General features: G+C 38.4%; 1 protein-coding gene across 2 annotated transcripts in view; it reads left to right on the top strand.

Moving 5' to 3' along the window:
• The window catches only part of ZFYVE16 (zinc finger FYVE-type containing 16), a 32,285-nt gene that overhangs the window by 11,639 nt on the left and 3,160 nt on the right, over nucleotides 1–17,486 (top strand). For both annotated transcript variants that reach the window (XM_074856577.1, XM_074856578.1), the window contains exons 4-16: nucleotides 4,289–4,385; nucleotides 5,276–5,452; nucleotides 6,096–6,247; nucleotides 8,251–8,623; nucleotides 9,140–9,262; nucleotides 9,355–9,510; nucleotides 10,118–10,342; nucleotides 12,837–12,919; nucleotides 13,370–13,474; nucleotides 14,366–14,516; nucleotides 15,664–15,744; nucleotides 16,274–16,436; nucleotides 17,272–17,377. In XM_074856577.1, coding sequence (XP_074712678.1) covers nucleotides 4,289–4,385; nucleotides 5,276–5,452; nucleotides 6,096–6,247; nucleotides 8,251–8,623; nucleotides 9,140–9,262; nucleotides 9,355–9,510; nucleotides 10,118–10,342; nucleotides 12,837–12,919; nucleotides 13,370–13,474; nucleotides 14,366–14,516; nucleotides 15,664–15,744; nucleotides 16,274–16,436; nucleotides 17,272–17,377 — 1,992 coding nt within the window. The remainder of the gene's footprint in view (nucleotides 1–4,288; nucleotides 4,386–5,275; nucleotides 5,453–6,095; nucleotides 6,248–8,250; nucleotides 8,624–9,139; nucleotides 9,263–9,354; nucleotides 9,511–10,117; nucleotides 10,343–12,836; nucleotides 12,920–13,369; nucleotides 13,475–14,365; nucleotides 14,517–15,663; nucleotides 15,745–16,273; nucleotides 16,437–17,271; nucleotides 17,378–17,486) is intronic.

Genomic DNA, 17,486 nt, shown 5'->3' with positions numbered 1-17,486 from the left:
TTTACAGCCATCAGCTGTTAGTGTGGCTAATCTTGTGTGTTAACAGAGGGTTTTTTGGCAGAAGGGTGTAATTAGAGGGAGTATCACAACACAATGCATCTTCATTAGAAGAACAAGTGAAGGCAGTATAGGTTATCTAAACTTACAGATACTGGAGTGCGCTGCAGTTAAGTGTTATAACTTTTCTGAATGTGCAATAGCTTAACTTTCTGCCTTGTAAAACTTTGTCTTAAAAACAAATGAAACTTTCCTTGTGAACTTGTTGTGGGTTGTGTTTTCAACCATGTGGACATAAGGATAAACTGGTAGGAATTCACAGTTGTCCTCTGTGGACTATACTGAAAGACAATTGTATAGTTTTCATGTAGTCCTACAGCTTTTTATTAATGAAAGTGGCAACACTTGTGAATTCTGGCTTTTGTGCTGGAAGGAAGTGTGAAGTTAGTGGTCCCTGCTTTCTCTCCCATCTGCAGCACTTGTAAGGCCAAACAACTTTGCAGTTTCTTTATTTAGGTGTTTGTCTGTTGTTGCAGTACCCTTCCTCTGTCTAGCTCAACCAGAATCAATTTATTTGCTCAGCAGCCTCATTTTCATCTCCTTTCCCCTGTTACATTACCTGTCCCTTAGCTTGTGTTCACCTCTTGTCTCCTGTGCATTAAGATTAAGCTGCCTCCTCTGTTGTGGGTCCCAGTGGTACCAACTGTAAGAAGACCGTGTCCAGAGAAGGGCAACAAAGCTGGTGAAGGGTCTGGAGCACATGTTGTATGAGGAGTGGCTGAGGGAACTGGGGTTGTTTAGTCTGGAGAAGAGGAGGCTGAGGGGAGACCTCATCGCCCTCTACAACTACCTGAAAGGAGGTTGCAGAGAGCTGGGGATGAGCCTCTTTAACCAAGTAATGAGCGATAAGACAAGAGGTAATGGCCTCAAGCTGCGCCAGGGAAGGTTTAGACTAGATATTAGGAAGCATTTCTTTCCAGAAGGGGTTGTTGGGCGTTGGAATGGGCTGCCCAGGGAGGTGGTGGCGTCCCCATCCCTGGAGGTGTTCAGGAGGCAGGTTGACACAGCACTTCGGGATATGGTGTAGTTTGGAACTGTCAGTGCTAGGTTAACGGTTGGACTAGATGGTCTTCAAGGTCCTTTCCAACCTAGATGATTCTGTGATTCTGTGAAGAGAATGCCAATTGCAAAGGATTCTACTGCTTAGCATTTGAAGCCCTAAGGTGGATTGTAACTGATTAGCAATCAATCTTCACCAGTTACATTCTTAACATCTTTACTGAGCATGTGCACTTTCAGTTGAGGTAAATTACCTGTGACACTAATGCAGAGGCAATTGGAATAGTTTCTTTTTTTGAGCTTGTATTGCACCAATCAAGTATTACTGTTTTTACGGTGACTTTTCCTACTTAAAGGAGATCACTTCTAATAGCTTAATTTTTTTTTTCTCTGTCGCTACTGTTTGGGGTTTTATTTTCCTCTTAATCCACTTTGTTTTCCTGGAGATAATTAGGAATAACAGAAGACTTTGTGTTCTTTTTGCTTACTTAACCCAGGTCAGTGGTAGAAGGTTGCTGTCAGACCAAGGTTTCAAAAGAAACCTCTTCTAAAGGCCATATCCTGGTGTCAACTGGGATAGAGATAATTTTTTTTCTTAGTAGCTAGAATTAGTGCTGTGTTTCAGATTCAATGTGGGATTTGCTATAAGAACAATGTTGATAAGACACTGATGTTTTTAGTTGTTGCTAAGAGCTCAAGGACTTTTCAACTTCCCGTGTCCTGCCTGTGCGCAGGTGCACAAGAAGATGGGTGGGAGCACAGCCAGAGCACCAGACCCAAATCAGCCAGTGGAATAGTCCATATCATATAACGTCATGCTCAGTATATATGTGAGGGTTGGCTGAGAAGTTGAGGGGCTCTCTTCCAGGATTGCAGTTTGAGAATCATCTCTCCTCCAGGATCACTAGCCAGGAATGGGCTGGGCATCGGTAGGTTGGTGGTGAGGAATTGCATTGTCCATTACTCATTTGTATATTCTAGTATCATTATTATTTTAATTTCATTTTATTACAATTATTAAATTGTTTTTATCTGAACCTACGAGTCTCCTTACCTTTACTCCTCCAATTCTCTCCCCCACCTCCTGGGGCAGGGGAGGATGAGTGAGCTGTTGGCTGGGTTTAAAACATGACAGGCCAATACTGACTCCAGAGTCTGTATATAGCCAAAAGTGGTGGGACTCTGAAAATTTGCAAGTCACTATTGAAAGAACATAAGGGAAAAGTGCGAAAAGCACCAGATATTTGTGGGAACTCTTTCAGAAAACAGTTTTACTGGAGACATAATTCTTTGAACGGGATTGTGCAGGTGTAGTCCAGGCTAGGGATGTACTTTTTTCCCTATATGTGCTTAAAAATAGACAGGATACATATCCTGTTGAAGTAGAAGAGCATATTCTGTTCTTTCAAAGCAGTCTTCAGCAAGCTTTTAAAATACTTCGCTGAAGGGAACTAGTAACATAACAGCAACTATGCTTATTCTTTCTGACAGAGTTGGGGAGCCTGCTTACCCAACATAGTTCCTGAGCCAGCATTAGTAAATAGCTTGGGAAGGAGTGAGCTCCAGCTTAGATAGTTGTCTGAGTTAGAAGAGGCAACTTGGAATTTCATGACAAACTGGTAACAGTTGTTATGGAGAGACTTGGTGCAGTGCACAGTGCTGCAAGATCAGTGGATAAGGAATGACTCTTAGCTGGTGTGAGACTAGATCATTTTAACCATTACCTGAATCCTAATGGGAGATTGCAACAGTTATCTTCAGAGATAATACTAAAGCAGTAAAGGAAATGTGACCCAATTCTGGGGTTCAGTCCTTGTTCCTGTCACTGTCCTTTAATGTAAAATAGGTATGGGATTAACAGAACTAGGAATGAATTTGAGAATAGGTGGTGCGACCTGAAATTATTTTCATCACTCCAGATAATAATTCTAATATCACTTGTTGCTTCTCTTTGTGTATGCATTGTGGTTATTGTTTTTTTTTCCGTGAAGGTTTTGTCATGAGAGATAAGATACAGGCTTGAATATTAAGCTGCAGAGGGTTTAGAATCAAACAAGTGTATTTCTTGGAAGAGTTCTGATTGCTGTGCAATTGTATACCAGCTGCTTCCAGCTATGATCTTAAAAAAAAATTGTAAAAAAATCCAATTTTAGCTATTTTGTGGGCACCTGGCCTTATGTGATTAGATCTGCTCACATCAGGAAATTTTAGGTGCTGCTCTATTTCATAGCTGAATCTGAGAGAGTATTGCCAAGAGCTGAGTGCCTGGCTGTGTAATGTGGACACTCCTAGCCCTGTGTGGAAGGTTGGTTTGTAGGCATCTAAGGCTTGGTCCAACAGAAATACCTGTCAGATTTCAGAAGCTTATGGTGTGGATAGGTTGTGATGCAGTTCTGGGGAACGGAATAGGAAGAACCCCTAATCAGAAGCAGATTTAGCAGACTTCATAGTTTGGCTCAAATTGTGGAGCTTTTGAAATTCTTAATCATTAGCATCATAGAATGGTTTGGGTTGGAAGAGAACTTTAAAAACCACCTGTTCCAACCTTCCTGCTGCGGGCAGGGACATCTCCCATTAGGTCAGGTTGCTCAGAGCCCTGTCAACCTGACCTTGAACACTTCCAGTGATGGGGTATCCACAGATTCTTTGGGCAACCTGTTCCTGTGTCTCACCACCCTCACTGTAAAAAGTTTCTTCCTTCTGTGCAATTGAAATCTACAATCTTTCAGTTTAAAACTGTTGCTCCTTGTCCTGTCACTACAGGCCCTGGTAGAAAGTCTCTCTCTGTGTGTCTTAAAAGTGTGCTTTATATATTGAAAAGCTGCAAAAAGGTCTACCTGGAGCCTTCTCTTCTCCAGGCTGAACAACCTCAAGTCTCAGTGTTTCTTCATAGGAGGGGTGCTCCAGCCCTCTGACCATTTTCGTACCCCTCCTCTGGACCCGCTCCAATAGGTCCATGTCTTTCCTCTGCTGGGGACCCAGAGCTGAATGCAGTTAAACCCTTTTTAATAAAAGCCTTTTTAGTCTAGTACTTCCACTTCTCCACAAACAAATGTATTGTAACATACATTTGCCAAAGCTCCTTTTCTCCTTCCCTTCTTCCAAATATGTGTATGCATGCTTTATATAATGCAATCTATTTTAGTAAAAGGAGTAAATAATAATACAAATTTAATTCAGGAAATACTGGGATTTTGTCTATAATATTTAACTCAATCTTTTTCTGGTTCAGGTTTTTTGTGGTGGCTGCTGCAAACGAAAATCCAAACTACAATACATGGAGAAGGAAGCAAGAGTCTGTAATAGCTGTTATGATGACATTAATAAAGGTAAAAAGTTTATTTTAGTAATTGCAGTAATCATTAAAAAAAGTAGGGACACCCAGCATCTCTTTAATCTTTGCTCTTTCTGGGGAGCTTCACTACTGTAATTGGTGTATGTTTTCCTATTTCTGAGATGGAGGGAGGAAGAGAATAGCTGGATTTCAGTTCTTATTTTAAACTTTTGAGTAGCAAACTGGTTATTTTTTATATAAAAAATAAAAGTAGGCTTGAACTCTGTAGGACTAAATATAAAGTTATGCTGTTGGGTCATCCATAGCAGGAGTCTAGCAAAAGTGATCCTCCCTCCACAGTTGGCCTTCTGTATGTTTAAAGGCCATACTCCTGCTTGCTCTCACATGTTACTTGCCCATTCTATGTAGCTTTCTGTTCTGATATTTTTACAAGTTGCTTAACAGTACTACAGTAATTGAATAATAAGATAACCTTTTCTTAAGTGAAAGCTAAGCATGGATGCTTATGGAAACATCAGGAGAAAAAAGAGGTCCTAATTATTAATACTTAAGTAACAAGTTGAAGTGAAAACATACCAGATTTTTAATATGCCACCTGAATGGAATTTGATTTGATAAATGTGATACATGTATTTGCACCAAGGTAGAGGGATCATATGGTTCAATGTAGTCACTGTAACGGTAGCAAGATGTACAAGGAGGTCTGTTTCTGTCTTAGGAACAGATTAGGCAAATATCCAGGTAAAAAGTTAAGAAATCTAAAATTTTCTTCTGTACAACAGCTTGAGTGTTCATTTTTCATAAGTAGCTCACAAATGGTGCACTGCTTTTGTAAAAAAAAAAAAACAAAAACCATCCATAATACTGCACTGCAAATGAAATTTAGTCATTTGTGAGATCTTAAAAACTAACTATATTTTTTAGCACAGGCATTTGAAAGGATGATGAATCCAACTGGTCCTGTCCCAAATTCCAGTATATCCTCTGAGGGTTCTTCTGCTGTTCCACCTTTGGAGGAAGCCCAGATATCTGGTAGAGCTCGCTCTCCTTCACCTTCTGCACTGTTACCTATCTCAGTACTTAAACAACCTAGTATTGAAGGTATGCAAAATATAGTATAATATATATATAATATATAGTATACACTTTCAGGATCTCTTTGGAATATTGTAAATTTCTTTGGTGTAGAAATTAATCATTTTTATATACTTTAGGAGATCTCTGGCTTGCATTGTGTCTGCCAGTCTTACAGTAAAAACAGAAAGTAGTTGTTTAGAGACGAGTTGCTAGGGAGCAGTAGGGGTCCATTCTCTGTGTAAATACGAATGATTAGTGGCTAAGTAGTGTCTTTGTTCCACTTTTATTAAACATCTGACCTTCAATGAAAACAAATCTTTAAACAATGTTATAAGCTAACTTTTTTAGAGTGTATTTCATCTTTTAGCTGTGATACGCACTTCATTTTTACCTTACTACAGAGGGATGATTGAGAAAGTACCCTTCCTTATACAGGAATTGATAGGTTTAACTATAGCATGGCAGCTTCCTCTGCAAGTATGAGATTGTTTTTGCATGTATTTGCCAGTCTGGAGACTGGCTGATGTCAAACTGTCTATTTGTGCTTGGTTCCAGTAAACAGATTCTCTATATATTTGGAGGGAGAAGGGGCTTAATGTTTATCCCTTTCAGCTATTAGAACAGTACAGTAATATGAAGTCAGTGTTGTTTTCTTAACCTGTCCTAGGGCTGTGCCCCAAAGAACAAAGGAGAGTTTGGTTTGCAGATGGTATTTTGCCGAATGGTGAAGTGGCAGATACAGCAAAACTTTCATCTGGAGCAAAGAGGTCATCACAGGACTTAAGTCCAGTAAACCCTGACTCACCGGAGATGCATATGGTATGAATTGAGAAGTGTGTGTAGGTGTATGAGTTACCTCTTGAAACACCTTTGGTTGTTACTGATGAGGCCACCTTACATACCATAATATGACTTTTGCTTCACAGCTTTTGGAATCTGAGCCAATATTTGATTATTTTTTGGGGGGTGGCTGTGAAGTCCTTGGATTGAAATATTTGGTAGATCATACTTAAAAGGAAGACATGCTTCTTTTGGGGGGGTGTATGTGAACTTTAAAAATCGTAGGGCAGAAAACCTTCCAAAAGAAGTTTGTTTTTTCTACGCAGCCTTTGATAAACTACTTCTATGAAGGTAACCTCAGCCATAGTTCTGAAACCTGTCATTAAACAACATGCTTATAGTAGAAGTATGTGGGCTTGTTTCCAGTGGCTTCCTGTAGTTTGCCTGTTGGATTAGACTAACCAGAAGTTGCTTAATGCCCTAGAATACTACATTATAGGGTGTAGCAAAATCTATGTGTTGCTTCTAATGTAAACTAATACTGAACTGAGAGGGGGATTGGCTTTTTTATAATAGATCACGTTCATGGGTGTTGAACTAGCTACACTTGACAAGAAAAGTCCAAAGAAGTGTGGTTGGTATAAGTTTGTTGTGGAGAGGTTCTTCAGCTTTTCAAAATAAAACATAGCTCTGAAGTGCTGTCTCAAGTGATAAAATAAATTCTATGATTCTAACAGCATTCAAGAGTTTTTAAAACAAATTTAGTAAAGCTAACAACCAGACCAGATCATTATTATTTGTGTATGGAGGATCTGAACAGTTACCAGGTCTATAGCCTGTAAATCGGCCTTAATTTATGAAGATTGGATAATAGTAAATGTGACCTCATTCGGACAAGGAAGGACTCTAATAAGCTGCAGTCATCAAAAGGTATAGCTTGTGTTCCATTTTGGGGAAAAAATAGGATATTTGCACTTGCAAAAGATGAGCAGTGTCTAAAACTAAAAGCAGCATAGACAAAGTGAACAGGAAACAATTCGTTGATTAGTTCTTGTATGTAACTTTAGAAGCTCAAAAAACCACTATACTGCAGCTCTAATGCAAAGGATGTACCACTAGGTAACACATAATCCTGAACGTGCTGCCACAGGATGCTATGAAGGTCAAAAGTATAAAGTGATATGAAACACCAGCAAGCAAATTCATGGGGAAGAAGTCAGTAAGAGACCAATTGAGTCCTCTTTTTGTCTATGTGGGATGTTACTTTGGGGGTTGGTGTAGTGTATTTTTTTTCTTTTTTCTGACACGTGCATTCTCTAAACAGGGGATTTGGTGGAAGCTGGTGGCATACCAGGAGAACTGTTACAGGGCAAGCATAGAGTTGTTATGCTTTTTTCTTGTTGCAATGCAGAGTTCCCTACTGAGACAGGATTCAAACCTGACATACTTGAAAGACTAACACACCTCTTTGTTTTAATGACGGCTCATATCCTAATGTGACTATGCTCATAGTTTGTCATACCCATTTTTCTGGGGGAGCAGCATAGGTTTGACTCCAAACTAGAAATTAATCAGACTGTAAAATGCTAGATTCAGCTATTAGTACATAGCATAGAAATAGAAATACACTTGCAGTACTGAACTGCTGATCCCGGTGATGGCAAATTACAGTGATGATAATGTTCAGTAGCTATGAATGAGGAAACAGTAATACTAAACAGATTCCTGGAGGGATACTTGATTTGTTGTGATTGTGTTACATCTGATTGTCGTATGCTAAAACGACTGATCTGCGGCGCTCTGATATGAGTTGTTACTGAACAAATAAGTTAATGATGCATTTTCACCTAATGTAACCCCTAAAGATGAAAAAAAAAGAAGGAAGATCCAGGAGAGATTTGATGGCTTTCCTCTTGTTTAGAGGAAATGCATTCTCAGTATTTGTGGTAGATTTCTTTCTCTTTTTGCTTCTAGAATGCTAGTAATGCAAGTTTAGCTTGTTGTGAGACAAGACTGTAGACTTTTTTTCTTTGTCTTCATAGGCTGCAGAGAAAGATGACTTATTAACTGATGTAAATCCAAAACCAAAGGAAGAAACTGATACTACTGCAGCAATGGAAGAATTACATCCTTCTGTTTCTTCAGATGATGCACAGCAGGCTGTTCCAGGCCAGAGTGAGGTGGTACATAGTTATACATCTGTAACTCTAGAAACTAAAGAGTGTTCTCCTTCTGCAGAAGCTGAGAAGACTAGTTCCAGTTCAGTTGATCAGACTAAAAGTGATATGCCTGTTAGTCCTTCAAGTTACAGAGCACTATGTGGTGTTGAAAACTGTGTTCGTAAAGAGATCAGCCTTGTTCCTGATGGTGATAAACTGCCACCGCTTTTGCTTACAGTGGGTGGAAAAGGAAAAGGTAAAATTTGAGAAGATTTTAATATTTAATTACCTGATCCAAGATTTCTAAATACGAACTTGTGTGTATATAACTTGCATTTTAATACAATTCTAATCTCATTTATTTGCTGCACAATAGATCGTTGGATAGTTGAACATGCATTACTAACAAGATCAATATATTACGAAGAGAATACTTCATCACTTAAATGCATTGTAGTAGGGACTGTGCTTATTGATGGTAATTAAGAGTACCAGTATATGGATGAGGAGACAGCATACGCAATTAGTCAGTAATTACCAAATGAATGGTAGCCCTAGTTTGAATCTTTGTTACAAGTTACTGCTTTATTTTTCTATGTTCCTTGAATCTTAGGGTAAGCTATTCATTGATTGATCTGTAGCTATTCTAAGCTTGAGAATGATTACCACTCTCTTAGGAGGATGGGACAGTCTTTCATATGCTATGATCTGTAATATTTGTGTTAGATAGTTGGCTGACATGTTGAACTAAATTGGATGTTAATTTATTTAGATCCTCTAGTGGAAGAACATCCATCACACCAACAGGTCACCTTGCTTCTTGTGGAAGGAGGTCATAATCCATTAACTTTTATCCTGAATGCAAACTTGCTTGTAAATGTCAAGCTAATAACTTGTAAGTAGTGCACATTTTCTTTTCCATTAAATCCAGCTTTCTTTTTTGACTGTAAAACAACATTATTGTGGTATCTATCTTTTTAATTAAAGATTCTTCAGAAAAGTGTTGGTACTTCTCAACAAATGGACTACATGGTTTGGGTCAGGCAGAAATTATCATTCTATTGCAGTGTTTGCCAGGTGAAGAGATTTTTCCTAATGAAATATTCAGATTATTTATTGACATCTATAAGGATGCAACGAAAGGTATGTAATGTCTAACTTCTTACTTCATAATATCTTCTTGCTGATCTTTAAAGCTGGAAGTTAATACATAATTTTTCTTGAAGTATTTGTAGGTATCTAATGATTCTGTTCAAAAACCTTGCAGTGTTAGCCTTGGATTCTAAATAAACAACAGGAAGAAAAAAATTGGTTTCATGTACTTCTGTAAACATCCTGTTTGTAGTTTTTTTGTTGTTCTTCAGTCACGTTGTGTTGGAGATTCTGTGTGTAAGTCCTTGAGTCTATGGTTTAGGACATCTGGAACTTCATTTGAGAAGTACAATACCCATGTTTATAAATATTTGAGGCCTGTTAATTGAAGTTCATCGATTGGTGTGTGCCAGAACATTGTGCCACTTTAGGGTTTTTGGTATTTGTTTGGAAGAACCTTGTTTAATGTTCAAGTTCATTTAGTTAATAGATATAGAGTGCTTAGTCTGTTGGTTTCGACGTCTGTCAGACTTTCAGGAAGATGTGAAATACACCATATGGCTTACAAATCTGTGGGACACCACTGGTTAGGGTAGTTTTCTTGACACTAATGTATTACTTCTCCAGATGTATAAAGCCTCTGTCACTCTTTCTACAGGAAGGTTAATAAGAAACATGGAAAACATTACTTTTACTGAAAACTTTCTCAGTAACAAAGAGCATGGAGGATTCCTGTTTGTTTCACCAACTCTTCAGAAACTTGATGATCAGATTCTACCAGAAAATCCCTTTCTTTGTGGCATTCTCATCCATAAGCTGGAAATACCCTGGGCGAAAGTTTTTCCAATCCGTTTATTGTTGAGATTGGGAGCAGAATATGGGGGTGAGTTAAATAGCTGTATAAATGTAAAATTCCCTTTGGAAGATACAAGATTTTTAGACAAGCAAAATATTTAAAATAATCTTTGCAGTATTTTTTATTACACTTGTGTAAGACTGAAGTTTCATACGTGGGAAGCCACCTATTGAGACACTTAGGAATTTACATTGCGCTGCTAGACTGCCTTGATTATTTTTCTTTTTTCTGACTTCTGTTGTCATAGGAGAAAGGTTTGAAGGGAAGTTCACAAGCTCAATTTACAACTCTGACCAATTGGGCTTCTTAACTAAATTACTGAAATTTACTGTATTGGCAAAATATTACTGCTTCATAAAATGGATAAAGGTATTCATTACTTCTAAGGATAACTTACTAAAACATTTGAAATCTCTAGGCCTGTAAAAATGCAGGAGACATTTTTTCAAAGTGAGGTGGATGGAGAGCCTGTAAATATGCACCACCACACAGTGCAGTGACACAACCTCCATGTGTGAATTACTTTCCACAGTCTGTTGCAGGCTGATGTGAGTATTTTCTGCTCTCCTGAGAGATTTGCATTGACTCTGCTCCAGGCTCACCAAAAGGTGTTTACGCAGATTCCTGTTGCCTTGAAGAACAGATAAGCTTGCTTGAGCAAGACCTGGAAGTAGATACTGTCCTAAATGCCTTCTAGAGTGGGTTGTGTACTTGCTTGAATAACACAGATACTTCATGTAGCAATATAGGTGCTGGTTTGTTTCCTGTTTAACTGCTGCTTATGCCATCCAGAGGGACCTGGACACACTGGAGAGGTGGGCCCCGTGCAAACCTCATAAAGTTCAACAAGGCCAAGTGCAAGGGCCTGCACATGGGTCAGGGCAATCCCAAGCACAAATCCAGGCTGGGCGATGAGTGGATTGAGAGCTGCCCTGAGAAGGCCTTGGGGGTATTAGTGGATGGAAAACTGACTGTGACCCAGCAATGTGCACTCACAGCCCAGAAAGCCAACCGTGTCCTGGGCTGCATCCAGAGCACTGTGGCCAGCAGGGCGAGGGAGGGGATTCTCCTCTACTCTGCTCTCATGAGACCCCACCCTGTGTCCAGCTCTGAGGGCACCAACATCAGAAGGACACGGACCTGCTTGAGCAGGTCCAGAGGAGGCCACAAAGATGCTCAGGGAGCTGGAGCACCTCCCCTGTGAGGACAGGCTGAGAGAGTTGGGGGTGTTCAGCTGGAGAAGAGAAGGCTCCGGGGAGACCTTAGAGTGGCCTCCCAGGACTTAAAGGGGCTACAGGAAAGCTGGGGAAGGACTCTTGATCAGGGGGTGTAGGGATGGGATGAGGGGTAACAGTTTTAAGCTGAAAGAGGGTAGATTTACATTAGATGTAAGGAAGAAATTGTTTACTATGAGGGTGGGGAGACACTGGCACAGGTTGCCCAGAGAAGCTGTGGCTGCCCCCTCCCTGGAAGGGTTCAAGGCCAGGTTGGACGGGGCTTTGGGCAACCTGGTCTAGTGGAAGGTGTCCCTGCCCATGGCAGGGGGGTTGGGACTAGATGGTCTTTAAGGTCCCTTCCAACGCGAACCGTTCTATGATTCTGTGATCTAGAGAGCAGGTGTTTAGATAAGGTGCAGCATGCAGCAGTTGCTTAAGTGGCATGGATTTCAAAAACGTGTCATATGCAACTTCGTTGACCTGAATGCATTTTTGATAAATAAGCCCACCATTCTAGAAGCTGCAAGTCCATAAATAGGTATCACTTGCTTGTTTATGGAATTCGTGAGTCAATAGCAGATTTCTACTGTCCAGGCTTCTGTCTGTGTGTTGACAAGGGTGGTAGTTTTTGCCATTCTTCTTTGTCTTACCAAACTACTTGTCTGGTTCTGGTTTTTTTAACCAATTTTGCATCTTTGACCTCACAATCCAGAGTTTGCTATGCTACCTGTTTTGTTTTCAAATGGCTTCTTACTGTCATCTCCTGCATCTCATTGCCTTCCCTAGTTCCCATCTGCATGTGCTTCCCATTGCAGCCATGGGACTTGAAAACACATTACTTTGTATGAACGTCCTCACTCACTCTATTCTTGCTTATCAATACTAAGTGGTACTTCACTTTGTATTATAACATTAACGTAGAAGCAGATGTTAACCCGTGTGGTATTCTTATTCAAGCAACTATGAAGCCTTGCAACCCATCACACAGCTGGTGACCCAGGGACTGAACCTAGGATGTTTCCACTCAGATCACCTATTGCACGAAATATATCTGACAAAGCATATGAAAGCAGCAATGAGTCTCTGCCACAAAATTACTGCCACTAGGAGAGTGACTCCATGCAGTGACATTGCACTAGGATTTAACTGTGGGTGGCGAAACCATACAGTGGGCTGAAGGACAGTCTGTGACAGAGAATCGGTTCCTTTGGCTGATCGGATATTGAAAATAAAACTTGGATCAGCAAGTTTTATAGTTGTTGATAGGAAAACATGACCTTTTCTTTCTTCTTCCTTAACCCTAGCATATCCAACTCCTGTAGTAAGTTTCAGGCATCGGAAGCCACTCTTTGGAGAGATTGGGCACACAATTATGAATCTACTTGTTGTGAGTAAATGTTTTATTCTCTTCCTTTGCTGTATTTACATAATTTAGATTATGTAAAATATCCTCAGAACTCTCATTCTTGAGAGCAGAGGTTTTTTGGACAGAGATAAAGGGCTAATATTTCTGGTTTTCATACCTGAACAAATGTAGATAGTGGCTTCCATGCTTTGCTTTTCTATCAGAGAGGCATTTTTGTTATCTAAAACACTATAAGATCCTAATGTGCATAAAGTAGCCACATTCTACATAACCCACTGGTAAATAGAGCTACCTTGTTGGTGCTATAAATTTGTTGATATATTCACTAAAGTACCCTTCACATAGATCAGTCGGAAAAAAGTGATCACCAAGTCTTTCACCACCCTTGATGTCATTACTCTTTAGAAGTCTTAGAGATGTATGTAGAGTACGTTTAATTGTCTGCTAACATGAAAGCTTTGTCTGTTACAGGACCTTAGAAATTATCAGTATACTTTGCATACCATAGACAACCTGTTTGTTCATGTGGAAATGGGTAGAAGCTGTATTAAAATACCCCTAAGGAAGTATAACGAGGTGAGTAAAAAACCACGCTGTTTAGCTTTCTAATCCAAACTGCTTTAGTCTTTATTTTTCATATAATACCAGTCACATCTTTTAACATGAGCTCTTTTTAAGGGGAAAAAAAAAAGGGGCGGTGTGGTTCTTAAAGGTTGTAATGTTTTTATTCTGTAGTCAGTTTTCAGGCAGTTCTGCAAATGAATTCCCCACTTGACAGCATCTTTCTAGATTACTTTGCCATTTGCTGTGCAGTAGACTCTCTGAACTTTAAACTAATGTAAGCACGTGATGGGGTGAGGGGGAGCACAATTTTCTTCTTCTTGGACGTGTTGAAAAGTGGATAATGATGAGTGAAAAGTTGAGCTTTAGGATAACTGTTAAATGCTGAAAAATCAGCAGTTTCTTCAAAATCTTTTAGCACATATTTTTGAGGATTATCTCTTACACATTTCCTGATGATGGTGTTTTGTTTAAAACTTAAAATCTTTCTTGCCAGTGTAGTTTTTATTATAATTTGCTTACTTCAACTTAAAAAAAAAAAAAAAAACCAAAACAAAAAACCCCCCCCCCAAAAAAAAAAAACAACACCAACCCTGAATAGTAAATTGCATGAGGCTTAATGCATATTTTAGCCTTAAGGCCAACAAAATCCCTACAACTGATATGTTCTGCATTGTCTAGCGGTACTCAGGCTTACTCATTCCTTTCAACTCAAGTAGTATTTTTCATCATGCTTAATGTTCTTCCAGCTAGTCATGGCAAACTGTTGTTCAAAATCTCTGGCATTAACTAAGTGAATAATTCTTGGCATTTGTTTTGAGAGCTGGATTTTTCTAATGTCTTGTATTTAAAATGAGTACTGCGAAGTGAGATTTGTCAGTTTAATGACAAATTTTGTATTGACAGGTAATGAAGGTGATAAACTCTTCTAATGAACATGTGATTAGCATTGGAGCAAGTTTTAATACTGAAGCAGATTCTCACTTAGTGTGTGTGCAGAATAATCATGGCCTCTATCACACACAAGCAGTCAGTGCTACTGGACATCCTAGGAAAGGTAAGCTGTGCAGTTTGGCTTGTGGAGAAAAATTACATTTCTAGAGGAGAAATGTAAGTTCACTTTTAGGCTGCAAGGAAAATATGTGTTCCCAGTAAATTGTTGAGATAAAAAGTTAGCATTCAAGCAACCAAGTAATTTAAATGCAAAATAAAATGTTGCTGGTTTATATCAACACTTCGCTACCTTTTACAAATGTTATATTAAATGAAGGCTAATACTTTTCCTTGTTTCAAGAAGGGTACTAATACAGGTTACATTTTCAGACATAATCAGATTCTTTACATATTTCAAAATTAAATTTAATATTAGTGTGAATTGGGAAATATATTTACATATGTAAACAAATAGTCTAAATAACTGAGTGTATGAAAATACGGTAACAGTGAGTACCTCTGTACAACACCTAGCAAACTGCTACAACGACCTGTACAGAGAATAGTGCAGAGGTACCTCTTAAGGTCTGAAAGTAATACAGCTGTGCAGCATATCAGTGCATCTGGGCTGATGAGTTGTGCTTTTTAACAAGTCCCATTAGTTGGGGGAGAACTCCAGATTGACAGGACTGTACTCTTACCATCTCTGCTGCCGGCTTGAAAAGTTGTTCTGTGTTTTATTAAGCAAAGCACTGTGTGTAACTAACAAATCTATGAATGGAGATTCACTTACGTAATTTTCTTTCAGTTGCTTCTAGCACCACTGAAAATGTTCTAAACTTCAGGAATATCTTCTGTAAATAAATTTAAAAGTTGAATGGCATTACTGTTTTAATTAAAGGACAAAAAAAACCTCAAAAAGAAAACCTCTCACCGCTGTTTCTTCAGCTATGTCTCCTCTTTGTATATGGAACTTTTCTGGCTTGCCTGTGTGGCTTGCCGCCAGTATCTTAAAAGGATACTGTATGCTCTCAAAAAGGAACTTAACAAAGCTGATCTTTTTTTGCCAAGGACCAATTGGAAAAAATTATTCTCTGTTTAGAGAGCTATGCTCTGTATCATCCTGTCAGTAAGAGATTTCTACTAGCTCTTTCAGTATAGTAGTACCTTTTTTGCCTGCGTTTTTAAAAAGGAGTTCAAGTTAAATGTTAGTGATGACAAACTCGAGTGGTATGAAGTGGTACTACTCACTTTATTCCTACTTTTTCTAGTTACAGGTGCAAGTTTTGTGGTGTTTAATGGAGCCTTAAAAACTTCTTCAGGATTTTTAGCTAAATCCAGTATAGTTGAAGGTAAGAATTTTCCTATGTGATTTCTTCTTAAGACAACTTTAAAAAAAAAAAAGGCAAGATCTTTATTTCTCATTAAGCTAAACTTCAGGTTTTTTTAACTTTGTAGAAAACCTACTGCAAAGAAGTGCTGTATAAAAAAACACATGCTAGTTCACCTAGTTGTTCTAAAATAGTAATACTAAGTTTTTGCTTTATTCAACACAAATCTGTCCTTTACGGCTGCCTGTATCAAACTATTTTCATTGCTGTATTGATGAATACATATATAGACACATAAATGCAAAAAAATTTTAAGATTAGTCTAAGATTGATCTTTTAGTCTTAGTTCTGTTGACAAGAAAGCTTTTCATTACTTCCTCTTTCATGTAACATTTAATGCTGTAGTTGGGGGACGGAGTCAGTTTGATGTGCATTTATTAATGAGCTGTAGGAGAGGGTTGGTCCCACTAGAATTTAAGCCAAGATTCTACTAAAAAGCTGTGCTACTCTTTCTGTAGATAAGTTGGAATTTTAACTGGTTTTCTTCTAGATGGACTAATGGTACAAATAACACCAGAAACTATGGAAAGCCTACGACAGGCGTTAAGAGACAAGAAGGACTTTAAAATAACTTGTGGCAAAACGGATACAGGAGACATAAAAGAATATGTAGATATCTGCTGGGTAGAAAATGAAGAAAAAACAAACAAAGGGTAAATGTATTACCAAAGCAAAATATCTTAGAGTTCTTGTTCACAGTTTTCAAATATCCATCTTTAATTTCTTGAAATTAATCTAAGGTATTTTTATTGAAAGAAAGTACTTGATACTAAAATTTGAAATGGGATAGAATGGTAAACTGCCTGCAGTCCTCTAGATGTCACTAACAGAACAATTTTGCTTGTAGTTCACCAAAATTTAATACTGTTTTTTCTGTTCAGGAAGTTGACAGGAAAAGTGTGTGAACCCTCAGTTCATTCGAAAGTCCTCTATCAAATCAGTAATCAGTTTGTGGGAGGATGCAATTAACCACTTTAAGCTCCCTTGTTCGGGTGGGCTTGGAAGTACATAGTACTGCCCTTGGCCATTCCCTGCAGGAATGCCAGCATTCAGCAAAGCAGAATGAGATGCAGGACATATTTATTGGATGTGATTTGAATTCTTGTTTATGTAGCTTCAAATTTTAATTATACATCACCAACTCAAACTTTGTCTCATCTTAAGTTGTTTCTCAGGCCATGGGTTTGACTTGGTATGCCTTTTCCTGTGGCTTCTCTGACCAATTAGAACAAACAGTGGTTTACCTGAGATGGTTTATAGCTTCTTAAACCTGTAAGATCAGGTTTTTATTAAGTGTTGTCTGTTCCTTATTTAGGATATTTCTTTTTGTAACATCTGTATTTTCACAATGCAAGTCCTGTATTACATTTTGTTGTAAACCTGTTTAAATAGACTTTAAGGATGGCTAAACATTATTTCATACAAGTTTATTCAATCTAAATCATTAAATGTTGTTTTAATTATTAACTATACTATTATCATCCATAGAATTTTAAGCCCAGTTGATGGAAAATCAATGGAAGGAACTCAGAGTGAAAAAGTACTACAAGGCAGAGACTTCGAAAGAGAGGCAAAAGTTATGAAGTGTACCGAAGTTAGTAAATTACATTGTTCTTGAGCCTTTTTGCTGTGTTTTAGAATAGTTAAGTGGTAAAGTGATCATACTAAATGATACTAGTAAAGAAACTAACTTATTTGATGTG

Source organism: Strix uralensis, chromosome Z (assembly GCF_047716275.1).
Source record: "Strix uralensis isolate ZFMK-TIS-50842 chromosome Z, bStrUra1, whole genome shotgun sequence".
In the NCBI taxonomy this organism is placed as follows: Eukaryota; Metazoa; Chordata; class Aves; order Strigiformes; family Strigidae; genus Strix; species Strix uralensis.
The sequence above is the reverse complement of the archived record's forward strand: the minus strand, read 5'-3'. Positions and strand labels throughout refer to the sequence as shown.